The sequence below is a fragment of the Chionomys nivalis genome, chromosome 26, assembly GCF_950005125.1.
Source record: "Chionomys nivalis chromosome 26, mChiNiv1.1, whole genome shotgun sequence".
NCBI lineage: Eukaryota > Metazoa > Chordata > Mammalia > Rodentia > Cricetidae > Chionomys > Chionomys nivalis.
In genome coordinates this window covers 16,266,382-16,288,520 of record NC_080111.1, presented here as the reverse complement: position 1 = coordinate 16,288,520, position 22,139 = coordinate 16,266,382, and the positions used below count along the sequence as shown (strand labels likewise).

Sequence of the window (22,139 nt, the reverse complement as noted above, 5' to 3'; positions counted from 1 at the left end):
CAAGGCAGGTGGTCACTAAAAGTGACTTCATTGTATCACTTGTAAAACATTGTTTTCCTAATAAAATACCATATTAATACTATCAGGTGATCAGTTGCTGTTTTCACTTAAATACACAAGATCTGACTTTTTCCACTACAGACAATCATATACTATACATTACTCAATGTGTATAGTAGTCTCCTTCAGGAAATAAAAAATGACACACACATGTAATCTCAATACCTGGGTGGTGAAGGCAGGAGTGTCAGAAGTTTAAGATTATCCTCAGCTACACAGTGAGTTCAAGACCAGCCTAGGCAATATAAGACACCTGTCTCAATGAAAATCTATTAATTAATTAATTAATTAATTAATATATTTCAATGTACAGTTGGTACATTTGGAGGTTAAGGTATAATTACGAGACCATCACTATGGTTCAAGGCCATACAAGCACCCGAATGAACTGAAATCAAAGTCTCAAACAGGTATCAACAGCTCCAAGTTCACTGTAGCACGACTACGAGCAGTCAAGATACAGAAATGACCTACACATTCACCACTGTGTGAACTGATAAAGAAAATACAGCGCATATGCACAATGGAATATTATTTTGTGCAAAAGAACAGTGGATTTTTTAAAAACAAAAGCCCACATTTATTAGAAACGTGTGCTGCTCTCTTTTTTTTTTTTTTTTTTTTCAGTAATGAAATGCAACCACCTTTTTAAAAGCCTAGTCAAACTATACTTGGTACAGTTCTGTGAGAGCAGTGGATTAATTAATTAATTAATTAATTAATTTATTTATTTATTTTGGTTTTTTGAGACAGGGTTTCTCTGTGGTTTTGGAGCCTGTCCTGGAACTAGCTCTTGTAGACCAGGCTGGTCTCGAACTCACAGAGATCCGCCTGTCTCTACCTCCCGAGTGCTGGGATTAAAGGCGTGCGCCACCACCGCCCGGCTTAATTAATTTATTTTTGAGTGGCTGGTCTGGAACACACTAAATAAACTGACCAGGCTGGCCTGAAACTCACAGAAATCCATGTGCCTGCACCTCTGAGCTCTGGGATTGAAGTCGTGTGCCATCACTACCCAGTGGAGTTCACTGATTCAATTAGACTAAGTGGTCAGTGGTGGTTTTTTTTTATTATTATTATTTCTTTTTTTTTTAAATATTTATTTATTTATTATGTATACAATATTCTGTCTGTGTGTATGTCTGCAGGCCAGAAGAGGGCACCAGACCTCATTACAGATGGTTGTGAGCCATCATGTGGTTGCCGGGAATTGAACTCAGGACCTTTGGAAGAGCAGGCAATGCTCTTAACCACTGAGCCATCTCTCCAGCCCCTTATTATTTCTTTTTTAACTGATATGTTTAGCTCTTTATTTTTTATTTTTACAGGTGCTTTGCCTGCATATGTGTCTCTGCAGCACATGTGTGCTTAGTGTCCACAGAAGCCAGAAGAGGGACTCAGAGTTACAGACAGTTATGTTCTGCATCATGGGTGCTGGAAATCAAACACATGGGTCGTTTAGAAGAGCAGCCAGTTCTCTTAACTGTGAATCTATCTTTACAGCGCCAGTCAGTGTATTTTTCAAAAACAGAAGCTCTATGCTGGGTGGTGGTAGCTTACGCCTTTAATGCCAGCACTCAGGAGGCAGAGGCAGGGGGATCTCTGTGAGTCTGAGGCCAGCCTGCTCTACAGAATAAGTTCCATGACAGCGATACACAGAAAAACCCTATCTTTAAAAAAAAAAAAAAAAATCAGCAACAAAAACAAACCCAGTAGCGCTAGGCCCAATCCCTGACCCTCTAAACCAGTGATTCTCTCTCAAACCTATGGGTCTCTGAGGTTGCGTATCAAATATTTATATTACAACTCATAAAAGTAGCCAATCTATAGTTATGAAGTAGAAACAAAAAAAAATTTGTTTGGGGTTCCCACAACACAAGGAACTGTATGTACTAAAGGGTTGCAGCATGAGGAAGGTTAAGAAGCACTGCTCTAGAACATGAGTCAGCAAATAGATCATACACATTGAAGATGTTCACAATTTTTAAGTAGTTCTGGAATGAAAAGTTTGGTTCATAGCTAGAGGCATACTGCTGAAGTTAGTATCACAAAATTATTGACTTATTAATTTTATAATATCTGGATTTACCATATCATGATAGCTATTTATATAAATAGTTTGGTGAAAAAAATTGTAAATGTTTCTGTTCTGTTAGAGAACTTATACACCACAGGCTGAAAAGACGAAGTCTTACTTCCCAGTCTCATTATAAAAAAATAGGAACTAAAATCTAAAGTTAGATACAGGGCCCAATCCTAGGGTTTCCAAAATAAGTACCAAATCTCCTCAAAGTATTGACGTTTCCAGACTATGGATCTTAGTATTTTACTTGTTAGGAAAAGGAGCCGTGTGTGTGTGTGTGTGTGTGTGTGTGTGTGTGTGTGTGTGTGTGTGTGTGTCAGGAAAAGCTCTTCAAGCTTAAAACTCAATGAGTAACTGCCCTGCCCTAAGCAGAAAGGCTCCCATGCACTAGGGAGCACTCAGACTGTGGTGATGATTATCTGCCTACCTGCTTGCCTACTGTTTGGGAGATTATCAGCTACCAGGAGTCATCTGGGGGCAAATGCTGAGATAATGTCAGCAGGGTTTTATACTTCCCAGTATTTGTTTTGGTTTCTTTGCTGAGACAGGGTCTCATGTAACTGAGGCTGGCCTCTAGCTAGCTAGGTAGTAAAACTGAGTCTTCTGCCTAAGAAGAGTGCACGGATTATGGCCATGAACCAACATGCTGGGTTTGGGATTTCAAGGAGAAATGCAAAGAAAGACCTGTTCCACTAGGAGTTTTCTTCCTCCAAAACATCATGATAGAGAAGGTGCAGACATTGGATGTAATTCTTAGGCTTTAACTGAGATATAGTCCTTGACATAAGGTTTCTGAAGTTTCAGAAAGTCAAATACGACAATAAATGTTGGATCTGCTCCAAGAAAATATAAAGAAAATAACAAAAGACCTGAAAAGACAGAACATTAGTGCCATAACAAGCACTAATATTCACGAGCCATGCATGTGGTTTGTATATAAAGAAAAAGTACTAGAATATTTTATCATCTACCATTGCAAAGAAACAACTACAATGATTTAAAGATGTCAATAGTATTATATATAGATAACCAAAATAAAGATTGATAAAATAAAAAAATTAGTATGGTGGGAACAAGACAAGAGGACAGTAATAGGAGAATGAAGACATTACATGTATTATTAGATTACATACATTAGATACAGCTACAAAAATACGATAAAATCTCTCATTTTCTATAATTAATAAATACTAACTTTAAAAAAACAATAGTTAACTCCATTCCAAATCAAGTCAGTATTTTTATGTTTCTAAAATGTTAATACATCCAAAAGAGTCTAAAGAATAAAATAAAGCTTTAGCCAACCAGACCGGGAGAGGCATACTTAAAAACTTTACAATGACCCTGAATACCTTATACAGCAACAATTAAAAGTTTACAGGTACCCGAAATAACTCAATTTTTAAAAATTAAAAAAAAAGTGTTATAATTCAGAAAGCAAAAGAGTAAAGGATACGTATCCCATTCATGCCTGAAATCTTGAAGTCATCAATTAGCTGGACTACCATGTCTTTATTTGGGTCACTGGGGTCACTTTCTCGAACCTACACAAAGTAAACAAATAAAAAACAAAGGAGTTTGAATTTCTTATTTTCATTCTTGGTTTTGCCAAATGAAATGCTGTTCATCAGCCAAAGATAGCCTAAATCTCAGCACACCTTCTGCCTCAGCTTCCTGAGTGCTGGGATTACAAATGTGTACCACATGTCCAACCACCACAGAAGTTTAAAATGGGGGTCGGGGCCGGAGAGATGGCTCCGCAGTTAAGAATGTGTACTGCTCTTGCAGAAGACCTGACTTCAGTAATTCCCAGCACCCATGTGTGGCAGCTGAGCAGCCAGTAACTACAGCTACAAAGAAGTCAACATCTGATGAGTACAGGCACACACTTAAATAAATTATAGATGATGATGATGATAATAAATGGAGCTTTTTATTATACCAATCAACAAGGTTTTTTTCAAATAAAAGATTTATATTTGAACTTATAAAAAAATTCTTCTTATAGTATAGATAAGTATACTATAGATAGATATAGTATCACCCAGAAAAACCTTTTCAGCCAATTGGAGCAGGAGAGGTGCATACTTAATAACTTTAATGACCCTACAAACTTTATACAGAGGGGGCACAGCAGGAGTTAAGAAGTTTATAGACACCAGAAATAAGACTATTTTTAAGAAGTAAAAGCAAAAAAATGTGTTATAATCCAGAGATCACAAGAGTAAAGCATTAGCTAGTCACCTTTTTACATCATTCATATTTGTTGATTACTTACACATTTGAGCAATTTAATTTCATCCAAGGCTGTCTCTGTATAATGCTGGGCACTTTTTACAACTTTCATTGCAACAAATCTTTTCCCTCTTTAGAAGAAGAAGAAAAAAAAGCATTGTTATTTACATTATCAAATTAGCAAAAGAAGCAACTGTTATAGTGAGATGTAGCCAAGTTAGTAGCCAATACACTGAGGCTTTCAATAAGCTTTCCTATAAAATAGTATTTTGGATGCCAGTCATGATGGCACATGCCTTTTACTCCCGCAATTGGGAGGCAGAGGCAGGTGGATCTCTGTGAGTTCAAGGCCAGACTGGTCTACTGAGAGAATTCCAAGATAGCTGAAGATACTCAGAGAAACTCTGTCTTGAAACACACACACACACACACACACACACACACGGAGGGAGGGAGGGAGGGAGGGAGGGAGGGAGGGAGGGAGGGAGGGAGGGAGGGAGGGAGGGAGGGAGGAATAGATGGTATTTTGGAGGCCATCCAGATGGCTCAGCAGGTAAAGGCATTTGCAGGCAAGCATGGCAAACTGAATTTGATCCCCCAGAACCTATGTAAAAGAAAGAAATGACTCCACAAAGCTGTCTTCATACAATGGCAAATGCCTTCCATACAGACATCATGCACACACATATACAGTAATAGATTTTAATTCAAAATAGCATTTTTCAAATTTGGATGACACAAATAGAGGATCATAGGTTAAAACAGTATCTTTTATGCTTTGTTGTTTCAATTCTAATTAACATAAGAGTAGATAAGAAAACAGCTAACACAAACACTAAGAGAAAGTATTTTACAATTGTTTCAACTCATGTATGTGCATGAACACAAACTACACACAAATATATATGCTAAGAAACAGTGACATTTCCTAATATAGAATGTGGCTTTTAAATAAGGTCACAAAATATTGAATTGAAAGGTCTATACATTTTCAATTTGTATTGATTTTTTCTGATATGAACTACTAGAAAAGTAACAAGCTCACAAACAAAGCTCACTTAGTTTTTTTTTTTTTTTTTTTGGTTTTTCGAGACAAGGTTTCTCTGTGGTTTTGGAGCCTGTCCTGGAACTAGCTCTTGTAGACCAGGCTGGTCTCGAACTCACAGAGATCCGCCTGCCTCTGCCTCCCGAGTGCTGGGATTAAAGGCGTGCGCCACCACCGCCTGGCTCACTTAGTATTTTTTAAAATACAAACAAAAGGCACAAACCTTTAATCCCAGCAGTCGGGAGGCAGAGGCAGGTGAATCTCTGAGTTTGAGGTCAGCATGATCTACTAGAGCTAGAGTTCCAGAACAGCTAGGGCTGTTACACAGAGAAACCCTGTCTTGGAAAAGCAAACAAACAAACAAAATACAAGCAAAGGAATCCAGTCTAGTTGGCGGCAGGGGCCAATGCTAAATTGTACCTAACTTGTTACCACAGGGCAGGATGGCCCTTGACTACACTGTCTTAAAACTCAGGAGCACAGAATAACAAAGAACACTTACTGCATGTCCCAGCACAGCCAGACTGTGGAAAAGTGCCCCCATCCTAGCTTCCTAATGACATGGTACCGACCATTGAAGAGGTCTCCAATTTTCACTGGATGATAGCCACCTGAAAGGGAAAAAAGGAAATTGGACATCTCAGGAAATCAGCAATGTTATCTCATCACGTCCTTTGTTGGTTCCTAATGTCATTAAGGAAAGCAGTGAATAACAATCAGATTAAAATGCTTGAATAATAATGCTTCAAGATTATTTTACGGGGGGTGGGGGGGTGGGGGTGGTGGATGGGGCAAGGTTTCTCTGTAGCATTGGCTATCCTGGAACTTGCTCTGTAGAACTCAGAACTCAATCCTACGGCTTCCCAAATGCTGGGATTAAAGGTGTGTGCCACAGAACAGCTAAAATTACTTCTTTCTAAGTAGAAAAATATCCTACAAATTCTCATTAGGCTTTTTGTTTGATTATTTTAATGAAATATGAAAAAGACAACAAACTGCAGAACTCTTGTAGTCAAGAAGTGCAGACAGATGTACATCAACTCTTGACTTGAAATGCTGCTGAATTAGATTTTCAACTCTACATTCTTTTGTGTACATCAATAGTTTGTGTATAAAGAATTGTGTACTGTACATCTTAATTACTTCCCAACTACCCGTTTCTCTCAGTACCCTTCTTCCACCCTCAAACTCTGCCAGGAAACACTTTAAAATGAAGAGAGACAGTAGGTGCCCTGTGTTAAGCGACTGTCAAGGGAGGAGCGGGTGCATCATTGGAACCTGATATAAATAATAGTAACAACATTTTGCCGTAGTCCCTCCCTCCCTTGTTTTCTTGAGGCAGAGTTTCACAATGTAGCACTGCATGGCCAAGAACTCTATAGACCAGACTTGGTGTAGAAGGTTCTTCTGCTAATGGGTCAAGCAGTGTTTTAATTAATACAGTTTCTGTGTGGTTATTTCGGGTGTAAGCTAGCTGGGCGGCCAGGACAAACAAGGGGTCCTCTCCTCCAACACACATTGGCCTCAAACTCAGAGATCTACCTGCCTCTGCCTTCCAAGTGCTAGGATTAAAAGCAGGCACAACCATGTCTAGCTTTACCTTACATTTACAGTAAACTAGGCTAAAGAGCAGTACTATGGTGTTATTTTATGAAATACAAGAAATGGTCTAGGAGGGTAAGAGGATAGCCAAGAACAAACTTGAATATAAACTTATCACCCTGTCTTAGTACACAGGAACACTACTGTATAACGAGTGGTTTAATTTAAAGTTCTATGCTACTTAATTGCACATTATTGCCAATGCTAACATCTCCAGATTTAAAAACAAAGAAATCTCAACTACTAGCATATGTTTTAGATTCAAGTTCACTTGAATAGCTGGAGTGTCTATTTGTGAGCAAGACTGGACGAGGACCATCTCTGCTGTAATCTCACACCTGCACCATGGCTCCTGTTCTCCATGGGCCCTGAGTCTGGACTCTCGGGAACACACTGCCAGTTAAAATATCATTTCTAAAAAATAGACCAACAATGCAAGAACAGTGCAGAAGTAATTTTTTTAAATAAAGAGAAAACACTAAAACTATAAAACAACACTTTTCTAAACAGAAAACATATAATATTTCATATCAATAGTCTTAATTATATCCTACCTCCTAGATTTCTTTAGAAAACAATGTTATTTCTGCTGACCATCTTTTCACTTCATTCCCACAAAAGGAAACCCTGACTAGTATGCTGCTGAAATTAGGAACATCTCCCCTCACAGCAGGCCCACAACAACACAACTGGCACCAGGGAGTTTCCTAACTTCCTTCTCTTACATGCTAGCCAGACCAGGTCTTTCACACTATCAGCATACAAGGAGCACTAAGAACAGTTCAAGGCTTCATATATCTCTGGAGTTAACTTTGCTGCTCCATTCAAATGTGAAAAGGGAATACAAGATAACAATTCTACACAAAGGCTCAGCTCCTGGCATGAGCAAAGTCCTAGAAAGGATCAAGTACTTGAGGGTTTGGGTGACAATCTGAATTTCATTATAGTAACTACGATAAAAATCACACATTTAGGTTTGTCTTGTCTTACTACTACTTCTCAATCTTTTGACTAGGATCAGTTGCAGAAGTTTATCTTTTCTTCTAAAATAAAAAACAACATTTAAGTTAAATTATAAATAAAAGGGAACAAGAATGAACTGTAAGTAATAATTGATTTTATTACTGTGCCTTTTTCTCCTCTCCCTCTATGGTCCCTAAAACACTACTAAAGTCCTACCTATACTACTGACAAGACTCCAAAGACAGAACTTCAAGACTATGTCAAATAGAGATAGAGAGAGTGGACAGCCCTGTCTTTTCCTGACTTTAGTGGAATCACTGAGTTTCTCTCCATTTAATTTGATGTTGGCTGCCGGCTTGCTGTATATTGCTTTTATTATGTTTAGATATGTTCCTTGTATCCCTGATCTCTCCAAGACCTTTATCATGAAGGGGTGCTGGATTTTGTTAAATGCTTTTTCAGCATCTAATGAGATGACCATATAGTTTTTTTTCTTTTAGTTTACTTACATGGTAGATTACGCTGATATATTTTCGTATGTTGAATCATCCCTGTGATGTAGGAGGTCCTTCTGTCTATGTGTTGCTTTCACTGGTTAATAAAGAACTGCTTTGAGCCTATAGCAGGGAAGAACAGAACTAGGCAGGGAAAGCTAAGCTGTATGCTGGGAGAAAAAAGGGCGGAGTCAGAGAGACGCCATGAATCCCCTGGAGACAAACGTTGGGAATTTTACCTGATAAGCCACTGTCACGTGGCAATACACAGATTAATAGAAATGGGTTAAATTAATATAAGAATAAGAAGCTAGAGCTAATGGGCCAAGCAGTGATTTAATTAATACGGTTCTGTGTGATTATTTCGGGGCTGAGCTAGCAGGGCGGCCAGGACAAACAAGCGGCCTCCTCACTGTTACATCCCTGCGTCTGTGGGATGAAGCCAACTTGATCATGTGGATGATTTTTTGATGTGTTCTTGGATTCAGCTTGCCAGTATTTTATTGAGTATTTTTGCGTCTATGTTTATGAGTGAGATAGGTCTGTAATTGTTTTTCTTCATTGAGTCTTGGTGTGGTTTTAGTATCAGGGTAACTGTAGTCTCATAAAAAGAGTTTGGCAATGTCCCTTCTGTTTCCATTACGTGGAACACTTTGAGGAGTATAGGTATTAGATCTTCTTTGAAGTTCTGGTAGAATTTTGCACTGAACCATCAGGCCCCTGGCCTTTTCTTGGTTGGAAAGCTTTTGATGAATGCTTCTATTTTCTTACAGGTTATAGGTCTATTTAAATTGTTCATCTCGTCTTGATTTAATTTAGGTATGTAATACCTATCCAGAAAACTGTCCATTTCATTTACATTTTCCAACTTTGTGGAGTACAGGCTTTTGTAGTATGACCTAATAATTCTCTGGATTTCCTCAGTGCCTGTTGCTATGTACCCCTTTTCATTTCTGATTTTGTTTTTTTAAAAAATATTTATTTATTTATTTATTATGTATACAATATTCTGCGTGTATGTCTGCAGGCCAGAAGAGGGCACCAGACCTCATTACAGATGGTTGTGAGCCACCATGTGGTTGCTGGGAATTGAACTCAGGACCTTTGGAAGAGTAGGCAGTGCTCTTAACCACTGAGCCATCTCTCCAGCCCCCCATTTCTGATTTTGTTAATGGATATTCTTTCTCTGCCTTTTGATTACTTTGGATAAGGGTTTGTCTATCTTGTTGATTTTTTTCAAACAGTTGTATGGCTGGGGTAGACTGCAGGGCCACTGGCAGCAACATCAATGTTTATCCCTACTGCTTGTACTGGCTTTTTGGACACCCATTCTCTTTGGATGGATACCTTGCTCAGCCTAGATAGAGTAGTGAGGGCCTTGAACCTTCCCCCAAAGCAATGTGCCTTATACTCTCTGAGGAGTAGATGGTAGGTAGAGGGAATGGGAGGAGAGGGAGTGGGAACTGAGACTGGTATGTAAAATGAAAAAAGATACTTTATTCTCTTTTTAAAAAGTATAAAATAAATTTAAAAAAAGAGGACTCCAAAGACAATTCCCTTCTTTCTGCCTAGCAAACACACAACTATTTATTCAAGCCAATCAAAAGTTCAAAATTCCATGATAGAAAATACTCTGGATATTCAGCAAATTCTCTTTATCTTAATACCTAATATCAGTATTATTCCTTTTAAAACTGATAATTTCTCTGCTCTGAGACTGTGAGATTTTTTTATGCTCAAAGATTTCAAATGAATAGAGAAATATTATAGAATCCTCACTAACATACAAGTCTTAAGAAAGGAGAGAAGTTAAGATCACTGGATACTCTTGAGAGGACGTAGGCTCAATTCCCAGCACCCACATGGTGGCTCACAGTTGCCTGTAACTCCAGTTCTAGAGGTTCTGAAGCTATCTTATGGCATCCTTGGGCACAAAGCACACATGTGGTACAAAAGACATAAACACAGGCAAAACAGCCACACACATAAAATAAATTTTTTTTAAAAAAATCTCTAAAAAAAAGAAAGGGCCAGGACACCCAGAACTGTTACACAGAGAAACCAGGACCCAGGACAGCCAAGGCTGGTACACAGAAAAATCTTGTCTTGAAAAACCAAAAAGAAAAAAAAAATAGAAGAAAAGAAAGGGAAGGAAGGAGAGAGAGGAGAGGAGAGGAAGAGAGGAGAGGGGAGGGGGTAGGGGAGGGGAGGAGGAGAGGGGAGGGGAGGGGAGGAGAGGAGAGAGAAAAGGGAGGTAGACTCACAGGGACAAAGGAACTCAACGTAAGATAACAAACATACTCTGTGTCAGAGTCAATATTTCTCCGAACATCAAACCACTGAAATATGATAGTCAGAAAATCAGTAAGGACATGGAAATTTGAACACATTAAGGATCATTGGTGGATACTTACAGAATGCATTCGTACACTTAAGGGCATATAGACCGTATGTCAACAGACAATACACTAAGTCATAAAACATGTTTCAATAAAAACAACAGTGTTCAAGTCATATAAACAACATCCTTAGACCACACGGTATTAGTTAAGAACCAACAGTTTAAAATGCTTTTAAAAAAAAATGCCCCCAAAATGAAAGCTAAATAAAAACTTACAAACTAATACATGATTTAAAGAATAAATCTGAAAGAGACCAGGCACCGTGGCTCCTGATTACAATGGTAGCACGTGCAAGGCAGAGACTGAAGGCTCGCTCACTTTCTGCTCTCTGACTGGATGGAATGCAGTCAGCATTCCTGCTACCACATTTTCCTCATCATGATGGACTATAACCTCAAACTGCAAGCCAAAGAAACCCTTCTTCTGTAAAGCGCTCTTGTCTTAATATTTGTTATCCTGGAATCCTTGAAACGCAAAGGCCAGAACTTCTACTGTAGAACCCAGCCATGACACTCAACAGAGGCCTGTCTGTCTAGAGTAGTTTCCCTAAGTCAATACCTGTTGCGAGAAAGACCATAAACTGAGACTACCTAGGCACCACCCAGAAACAGACCCTCCAAAGGAAATTCCTAATGTCCCAACTGTTGTAGTTAGAATCACCTGCCAGCACACACCCATCGCTTTTCATCAGAACAGCTCTAGAGACAAATGTCAGCCAATCAGGGGTCATGAACCTCAGAAACCCCTCACCCCCACCTTTACTACTATAAGAACCCAACCCTAACTGAGCTCGGGGCTCTCCATTTATTCCAATACGTTTGGAGACCGAGTTTGCAAACTTGTGTAAAATAAAGGCTCTTTGCTTTTACATACTGGACTTGGTCTCCTTGTTGGTTTTCGGGGGACTTCGTGGATCTGGGCCTAACAATACAAGCAGGAGTAAGCAGCAGAGGATGGCAAGAGGCTTGTGTCCATCTGGTGTGTCTACCACTCGGTGTGCCTTCATCTGTTGTTGGGCCACCATCACAACTGCCATCCAGGGCTGGGTGAGGAAGGACTTTGCTGCATTCCCTTGAGTAGTAGTAAAAAGACCCTAGCCTCATTCCTCCCCCAAAAAGGGGGTGACAAACACAAGTTTCCAACATGAGAAATGGTACAGCTGACCTCACCATGTATCCTACAAATGTTAAAAGGACAACAGAGAATAAACACATACATGACATGGATACATACATTTAATGATACAAACCACTAAAACTTCAACAAAAAAACCCTCAGACTTCATTTATCCCATATTTAGTTTTTAAAGTGAGTTAATTAAGTACATTTTCATAAAAAGTGCACAGTAGCTGGGTATACATGCCTGCAATCCCAGCACTTGGAAGGATGAGGCAGGAAGGCCAGTCTGAGGCTGGTCTTTGCTATATGTCAAGACCCTATCTTTTTACAAAGGATTAAAAAAAGAAAAGCATAGTACATTTTTCTAAACAATATGGAAATAATACTACCAGTTCTGTACAAACTTCCTAAAAAGCACACATGAGAAAATACTTACTGTCTTACCCCAGGAGATGTCAGTATTTAATTCCAAAGACAGGCAATGGCATATATGGAAACTACTGCCCATAATGGAGTTTGAAATGCAGACATCATTCAAGAAATGGAATCAAGAAATGCATACGAAGTACAGTCTATTATGGCCAACCGTGATTTATTGCAGGAATGCAAACTTAGTTTACTATTCATCATAATTTTTCAAAAAAGAAACGGCATGATAGGCTCAATAGACACAGAAATAAATTACAACACTGCTCTCTATTGCTGTGAATAGACACCAATGACCAAGACAACCTATATTTATTTGGAGGCTTGCTTACAGTTTCAGAGGTTTAGTTTATGACCACAACTGCAGAGAACATGTCAGTAGGCAGGCAGGCACAGTGCTAGAGCAGTACTTAAGAGCTTACTTACATCCTCATTTACAGGAAGTAGGCAGAGAACAGAAGACTGAGACTGGACCTGACATGGGCTTTTGAAACATCCAAGTCCACTCCCAGTGGCACACTTCCTACAGTAAGGCCACACCTCCTAATTCTTCCAAAACAGTTCACCAACTGGGAGGCAAATATTCAAATATGGAGGTCACACTTATTCAAACCACCACAAACACCAAACATAAATTTCTAGTTACAATTTTGAACAGAAAATGCATTTTATAAAACCAACAGACAGCACACTTAATGCTGAAAGGCTGCATGCTTTCCCTATAATTACAAAAGGGATGAGAGTGCCTGCCCTCACCACTGTTATCCAATATGGTGATGGCAGCAAAGCTCCAGCCAATCATAATCACAGAAGAGCATCAAGAGTATATGGTTTCACTTGTGCACACTGTCTGAAGACACTGAGGGCCATCTCTAGTCTGTTTCCAAGGTTTCTCCAGTGAACAAGTCTGAAAAACAGACACAATTCCACTGGAGAACTGAGCAAAATGACTGCCACAGGGCAGAAGTGTCTCTTCTAAGGAGATGCTGTATAGTACTGTTTAAAACATAAGGATCTCTAAACCTGACTCTGGTTCTATGTAGCAGAAATCCACTGTGCATACAGTATCCTGCTCACTCGCCTCCATGCTACAGGTTTAGTTCTGAGAAGCCAGAAGTATCATCATAAACATGAAGCTCGAGTAGCTAGCTGTGGGCCAAGCCCTTTCTTCTGATCTAGGAATCTCATTGCTTCTGCAAACATGTATATAAAACTGTAATATGTTAAGCTTTTATGCCTACAGCAGGGTAAAAGAATTAAAATTTCTTAGTTCTTATTACCTTTTTCCACCAGAAAATAAAATCTTGTTGTCATACAAAAATTGCTAGTTTTCCATCTTGTGAAAACAGTCTTAAAACTATACTGCCTTTCTTGCTTTGATGACTAAGAAACCCAGAAACAATACTTTCCCAAATTGTACAGATTTCTATTAATCCTAAATGACTTAGCATTATTTCAATGGTATAACTGATTCATCTGCCTGCCTATTGTATTCTATATACATATTTGTAAAATTTCCTAAGTATGTGATTAAGTAAGTGTTAAGATATGAATATCACTACTTTCTTCTCAGGGTAAATTCATGCAAAGTGTACATCTAAGAAGCATTTCCACTTTTCTTTTTTACCCCATCCCCAATAAAGCCATCTTATGTTCTGCTATTTCATCCTTAGGTTCCCCAAGAGATGGTAAACTCTTGGGAGAACAGGCACAGGCTTTCTATGGAGACACTATCCTCAGCACCTTGGACATGGTAGTTGAACCATGATACACAGAACATATAAAAACTTAGGAACAAGCAGATAGACATGGATGAGACAGAGGTTTGCTTTGTTGTGTAAAATGACAATTGGAGAGAGTGCTCTCGTCAAATATAAGCTAAACTCAGCTGGTCTTTTCTTTAAAAAAAAAATTATTTATTTATTTATTATGTATATAATATTCTTTCTACCTTTATGCCTGCAGGCCAGAAGAGGGCACCAGATCTCATTACAGATGGTTGTGAGTCACTATGTGGTTGGTGGGAACTGAACTCAGGACCTTTGGAAGAGCAGGCAATACTCTTAACTGCTGAGCCATCTCCCCAGCCCCCAACTCAGCTGGTCTTAGTGGCAGGTGCCTTTAATCTCAGTACTTGGATGGCAAAGACAGGTAGAAATTTCCTGTTCTACACAGTGAGTACTCCAGGCAAGCCAGGCCTACAGCGAGACTGTCTGAAAACAAAACACACACATACACCACAAGAGATGGGCCTTACAAAAGACCGGGTGGCATGAAGAAATCATGGAGACATGTTTAACTGAAGTAAGTAGTTCTGTTTGACATTAAGAAAAAAAAGTACACTGGGGTCCAGCTAAGGAGATCCTTCCCAGTTATAAAAGAGTTTAGACTTTGTTTTTTGGGGGGAGAAATTAGCACAGCAAATTCTTAGAAAATTTTCCCACACTATTTTTCTTAAAACCTGTGGACAAGGAGAAAGTCAATAATTCTAATGTGCCTCAAGTAATATCATCCAATAATAATGCTAAAAAACCCCCACAAGATATACTTTACCAGTCTGCAAAATTTAAAAAACATGGACTTAAGAAAAACAAAAAAATATAGTGAGCGTGATATTACAAGACCCAAGAAAAGCTATCATGGTATTCACAAACATTTAAGAAGTTAAGGTACTCCACTGGCTCTGTCCTTAAAAATTAGGCTTAGACATGAGACAATGCTAAATAAACAATTTGTTTTATATGTCATTGTAACAATTTTGTGGATGCAATAAAAACTTTCTAAAACATATTCACATTGACATTTATTTTCCTTTTCTTTCTTTCTCTCCTCTACCTCTCTCCTCTTCCCCTTCCCCCTCAAAATATCCCCCTACGTTTACCTCTCAGAGGTTGGGATCACAGGCATGTACCACAAAGTCAGACTGGAAATTTGTTTTCTCAAGAAAGACTCTCATAAATGATAGTGTCCACAAAGAAAACACAATTCACATTCTGAGGCAAGCCAATATTTAAACCTTAGTTAAACCTTAGTTTGCACTGAAGTCTAGACCCATCATGATTGCTTCTCATTTCCATGAGGCTGCTTTAAACACATTTTTAAGGAACTCAGGTGGGAATTCTAAAAATGCACATTAGGTAACATCAGCTCATAAATGGCTAATGGATAGTTTTTTAAAATCCCTTGTCTATAGGTTTACTTGAGTCTCATTGAAACAAAATTAATTTATCCTAAACCAGTCTCTCTACACTTTCCCAAGTAGATACCACAAACTAAAACATCACCTCGTATGATGTACAGCCAAACTGTAGCCCAGCCTAAGAGTGTATCCATGCAACAGAAAAACTGGGTCTCAGGAAACAGGAGGCTGAAAGCTGCCAAACATGACCATGTAAGGTAAATGCCAACTGTAGGCAATCAGGTTATTTCTATTTGCCACTTCCTTTTCTTCCTGATATAAATATAACCCGCATATGTGACAGAGTGGGGCATTCTGTACCATGTATGGTCTGGAATGCTGCCCAGTTCTAAAATCTCTTTCTAGTTCAAATAATCTATGTAAATTCAACAGTTCTCAGGTTTCTGTTCTTTTTTTAACATAGGAATTTGTTACAAGCTTCTTATATGTGCCTATATGCAATTCAATATATGATTTTGATGAATGTGTTTAAGTATGTTAATTCCCTCCAAGTCTCGGATTAAACAATTATTTCTTAAATACGAGATATTACCAGTATTCCTTTGACAGAATAATCTATAGCACTGTTCTATGAAAAACACTTATATCATTTGTCCTTAGACTGAAAAACATTATCTATAGGAAAAAAATAGATTGGGAGTGTGTGAGTGTATGTGTGTGAGTGTGTTTTCATATTTTATCTAATATATGATCACGCCACCTTTATATCAAATTTTTTATCACTACACCTGGTTCAACATTTGTTAGTCCTTGCAACTTTCATGTTTTAACATCTTTATGGATTTCTAAATTTATAATTTCTTTACTATTTATATTAGTGTTTTATCTGCATGGGTGCATGCTATGTACATTCCTGGTATTCCCAGAGGACAGAAGAGGGCATCAGATTCCCTGGAAATACTAGGAACTGAACACAGGACTCTACAAGATCAATCAATGCTCTTAAGCACCGACCTATCACTTCAGCCCTATCTTTTCTGTTCTTTACCTCCTCTTACTTGTAATGTGGGAAACAGTAGAATAGCAGCATTATAAGAGATCATTAATTTTATATAATTAAACAACCTCACATAATTAAGCAATTAATCACCAACTGACTAATTAAGAACATACACTTATAAATATCAGCTTGGGACACTGGTGAGCTCAAAGACTTAGGGCTAACTTCTTAGTTCTTAATTACACTCTAGATAAACAGAAGTAGAATATATCAAATTATGAACAGGAGAAACATAACCAACTTCAGAATAAAAAAGCCTTAGTTGGATGAAAATCCAGTTCATAAATACTGAGAAATACTGAGGATTTTAACAAATAAAAAATATTCTTTTAATAACCAAAACTTTTAAAATTAAAGGAAATAGCAAAGCATCTTCCTAGCTTTTCAAACTAAGCATATTTTACTTTATTTTAAAATTAAAATTTTCCCCATATGAATAGAATATAAAACTGACTTCTGAAACTTGTCCTGGTTTTACCTTCTAGTGCTGTGAAAAATACCATGATCAAAAATAACTTGGAAAGTAAGAAGTTTATGTGGCTTATGTGTCTTGGGTCATAGTCTACCCAGGGAAGCCAAGGCAGGAACTCAAGGCGAAACCCTGGAAAACAGGAACTGGGGCAGAGATCAGGGGAGAGCCCTGATGGTCTGCTCCCAGCATCCTTCTAAGCTCCCACAGAGCAGTTCATTAAGCTCTAAGCACTCAACAGCTTTTCCAGCCCAAAGTTCCAACATGGCTGGGGGTGTCAAAGCTCCTGGCATAAATTCCTGTCTAGTTTCCTTTCTATTGCTGTATAAACACCATCACCAAAAGCAACTTGAGGGGCAAAGGCTTTATTTGAAATTCAGGTTATAGTCCACCATCAAGGCAGCCAAGGCAGGAACTCAAGCAGGAACCTTGAAACAGAAGCTGAAGCAAAGGCTATGGAGGATGGCTACTTACTGGTTTGCGATCCATAGCTTGTTCAGCCTTTCTCATACACCTTAGACCAGATGTCAAAGGGTTTCACCACCCTCAGTGGACTGAGAGTGCCCATATCAACCGTTAATCAAGAAAACGTCCCACAAATTATACTACAGGCAATCTTACAGAAGTATTTTTTTCAACTGAGGCTCCCTCTTCCCAAATGACTCAGCAGAAGTCTGGTAAACTGAATTATCTGTTGGGCAAGGTACTATTAAATTTCTACAATCAGGACCAGAGGTGCCTAGTAATCTAAATTAGGGGTGCACTCAAGCTCCCACAACCAGGACCGGATGTCAGTAGTAGCCCAAATGATCTCTATGCTATTGGTATTCCTTAGGCCCTTAAGCTAACACAGGTAGCCTATCCCCAGTACCCATCTTCTTGGAGAAATGACATGTACCCTGCATTGAGTGTTGATGTAATTATGCTTCCTTGTGCACGGGGGACTGTATTACACCAGGAAACTTTTTTCTAAATTATACTGTGCTTAAATTTGTTGGGAATAAACCACAAATTCTTTAGAAGGTTTGATCCAGATTGACAAAGTCAATTTGAACCAAATTTTAATTCTCACCTCTCTAAAGTTCACCTTGTCTGACACCTACAGGGACCCCCTCAATCATCAAAAAAGTAAAGCATGTACCAACTTCTATATACTCCTGTAACTGGTATCTAATTAAAAAAAATGGGCACATTTTCTTAGTACACTTTAGGCTTGAGACTGATAATCTATGTCAAATGAAAAGTAGTGGATGAACTTACACCTTAGGAAAGTAATTAGTTTGCTGTATCTACATGTGACTATACATATTTAGGACTTGGCATCATTTTTTTATTGAATTTGTGGTTATATTCTAGCATACTGTTTGGCAAAGGCCAACTACAATAGTATCTTTCAAACTAGCTAATCTTCTATAATCCTGGCATTTTATCCCCACCCCCAAAACAGCACTCCAGTTTCTTTCCATGAATATGAAAATGTTTCTGATGTGTTTGTAAGCAAAAGAGAAGTTGAAATGCAAAGGGCATGGGGAAAAGGACTGGCAGATGACAACAAAATATTTCTTATAGGGATACAAAAAAAGTTCTACAACTACTGATGATAGCTGTACAATTCCATGCATATAATGAAAACCAAAGAAATGTTCCCTTTAATGAAAGGAAGTTATATATATATACACATTATATCAAAAGAAATTCTATGAAGTCAAGAAAAATAGACATTTACTATTACTTGAAACAAGGTCTCCCATAGCCCAGGCTGGTCTTCAATTGGCTATGCAACTGGGAACGATCTCAAACTCCTGATTCTCCTGCCTTCAACTTTCCAGTGTTCTGATTATGGACTTGAACCTGCCACCACACCTGCTAAGCAAGGAATCAATTGCAGCCTACTTACCAACAAGGAGAATCCCAAGAAGCTCACAGGCCAGTAAGCTTGGTGTGTGAGGCTGAAAACAAGACACCCTGTCTCAAGCAAGGTGGAAAGTGAGGGCACCTCCATACAGGCAGGGAAGGGGAGGGTTGTTTTAAAAAACAAGAAGAAAATGTGGGTAGTAACTCTATACTCCATTTTTTTTTCTTTCTCCACAGGTAAAATAAAAGAGAAACAAATTATCTCAAAAATTAACATATTACAAGCTCCATTTATGAGTGCTTTTAAAACACTACCTAAAGCCTAGAATGAGAGTCAAATATACTAGTCCTTCTGGGAAACTAATAGACCACCCCAAGGAGCAGAACAAAGAAACGATTTGTAGGGGCATCTCTGGAACAAAAATAGAAGCAGGCAGTGTGTTCCAGTGACCTTATGGGAGAAATGAAGTGATCCAGTGACTGTGGTCTATACTATAATGCTAGGCAACAGCCAGGAACGCCAGGGAGATGATGCAGCCAAAGGAGGACAGCTGGGAGGCATGTGGGCTGATCCCCCATACTCAGCCCAGACCTAGATCTTCTATGGACTACAGAAGACGAGAGATGGAGACAAGAGCTACTACTGATATTTAGAATGACGGAAGGGAAAGAAAAGTCAAATTAAAATGACATATATGTATGAAAAGTCCATCATGAGACCTATTACATGTAATTTATTACAGCAATTTTAAATTAATAATAATAATCATCATAATTAAACTTAATGCTCACCCAAAGAGAATGGGGGAAAAGGGAATATCCATAACAGTGAATTACTGCTAAGAAATAAGTAACATATATGTGGGGAGAGGGTATCTACAAATATGACCCAATTTAACACCACAAATGGAAAACCCAGTGTCTTAAGTTAGGGTTTCTATTGCTGTGATAAAACACCATGACCAAAAAGCAAGTTGGGGAGGACAGGGTTTATCTGGCTCACACTCCAGCATTGCTGCTCATCCCTGAAACAAGTCAGAACAGGTCCTCAAACAGGGAAGGATCCCTGAGGCAGGAGCTGATGCAGATGTCAGAGAAGGGAGCTGCTTACTGGCTTGCTTCTCATGGCTGGTTCAAACCACCTTCTTACAGAACCCTGGACCAATAGTCCAGGGATGGCATCACCCACCATGGGCCAGGCTGTTGACTTAACTGAGAAAATGCCTTACAGCTGTATCTCAGGGATGCATTTCCTTAACTGAGACTCCTTCCTCTCTGATGACTAGCTGGTATCAAGCTGACACAGAAAACCACCCGATACACCCAGATTATACAGTTGAATGCACTTGAACTTTCACTCAGAATCATGCTAATGCTATCTGTACTTTGAATCTGGTGTACGGAAAGGTGAGCACAAAGCACAAAGCTTGGCTCTTCTCCTGCTGTCCTGACTTCACTTGCATTTTACTTGTGCTTTCTCTAAGTCCATAAAATTTCTCAAAGACTCATCATTAACAGCCTCGCTAAATGGCAATTTTAATACATTTACCAACTTTTACGAGTCTATTCTATTTATCAAGTCTGTCATACTTTCCTAAGATATACTTTCATAAGAATAGCCCATGAGACTATCTTTACATTCTAACTACAGAGAAATGGGTTCCTGAAGATTGCACTCAGGATAAATAATTGGCAAGAAGAACTCACAAAAAGCTAACATAATGCAATTTATTACAGCAAAAGGATTAAAATAAGCCTGGGAAAAGACAGAAAACCCAGGATCAGGGAGAGTTCTGACATTAAACCTTACACATGCTCTGACCTAGTGAAGTCAAGAGTTACCACAGAACGTTTCCTACCAGGACTGCTCACTGAAGCCTCAGCATTCTGATTCTGCTCTTAGGGCTCTGGCATGCAGACATGGCTGACTGCCTCAAGCTAAACCAAATCTTCAGTTTCTCCTGTTGTAGAATATTATTTTATGGTGTGTTACTTTTCTTTATGCTCTGAAACTTTTTTTTTTAATGATGCAAAGATGTGTTTAAATAAAATTCAAGTGCAGACAGGAGGCAAAGTAGGCAAGTAGCTGACCAGAAGATTTAGGGAGGAGTCAGGTGGAGAAAGGTTTTTAAGGAGGGATGAAGAGAGGGATGAGGGGAGACACATGAGAACTTCCTGGGAGATGCAAGGAGATGAGCTGCTTGCTATTCAGCCTCTCGAGGAGCAGGATTCCGCCTCAACTTTTGAATCTTGAGTTCTTTAGAGGGAAAGAGATTTAGATAAGTTCCCTATGTAGATTTGAACGAGTCTGTGCCTGAGGGAACAGAATTTCCTCAGGCTGCAACTCTTGCAGCCAAACTACTGTTGACAGCTACAGAGTTGCAGCTGCTTACTAGGATAGCCTTAGTTTAAAAGGCAGCAACAACTAAAAATGAGGACAACATCCTCCAGAGGTCACGCTCATATTCTTTAGGTAAAATATCTGGTTGATCTAAGGTATTTTTCAAAAAGGACATTGAAATTTTGTGAAAGATTTCATTTTACAAAATACAATAATGAACCCCAGACCTCTCTCTGGGCAAGGTTAAAGTTTTTACTCTACTATTTGTTTATATTTCTTTCTGGTTCCTAGGTTCTTAGTTCTAGCTGCTTTCTCAACAATCCTACCAAATATTACCTCTACCAAATATCCACCAAGACAACTGTGAACTCATGGTTTCTGCTAATAGTCCACAAACTATTTTTCTTTTATAAAAGGGTATTTAACTGACAAATCATATTAGTTTCTTAATATAGACACGAAATAACATTTTGATGTATATAACATTTTATTTCCAACTAACGTAGCTTACAAAACACAAAATACAAAACTTAAAGGAAGAAATGACCCAGAAAAGCAACAGAATAATGCTATTATGGCTTGACAAAGAAGGCACCTCTGCTCACCTGCAGAGCTGAGCGAAACAGACATTTGTCTCTGAACTTCTGTCTAGCAAACAAAGATAAAACAGAGAAGAAATAACAAGCAGTTTGTAATTCAGGGTCCATTAAGAAGCAAAATGTCCACAAAGCACTACTCTTCCAGACACTGTGGTACCAGGCTTGAGAGGTTTCTTCACGGTTGTCTTCAAAAAGTTCTTTGTTTCATATCACACTTCTCCACACTGGAGAATACACAACACCATTTT

At 38.7% G+C, this 22,139-nt stretch overlaps 1 protein-coding gene across 8 annotated transcripts in view; it reads right to left on the bottom strand.

The window, feature by feature from the left end:
* The window catches only part of Srpk2 (SRSF protein kinase 2), a 179,443-nt gene that overhangs the window by 34,029 nt on the left and 123,275 nt on the right, over positions 1–22,139 (bottom strand). For all 8 annotated transcript variants that reach the window (XM_057758673.1, XM_057758670.1, XM_057758675.1 and 5 more), the window contains 3 exons: positions 5,926–6,034; positions 4,422–4,509; positions 3,600–3,687 (listed from right to left, as the gene is read on the bottom strand). In XM_057758673.1, coding sequence (XP_057614656.1) covers positions 3,600–3,687; positions 4,422–4,509; positions 5,926–6,034 — 285 coding nt within the window. The remainder of the gene's footprint in view (positions 1–3,599; positions 3,688–4,421; positions 4,510–5,925; positions 6,035–22,139) is intronic.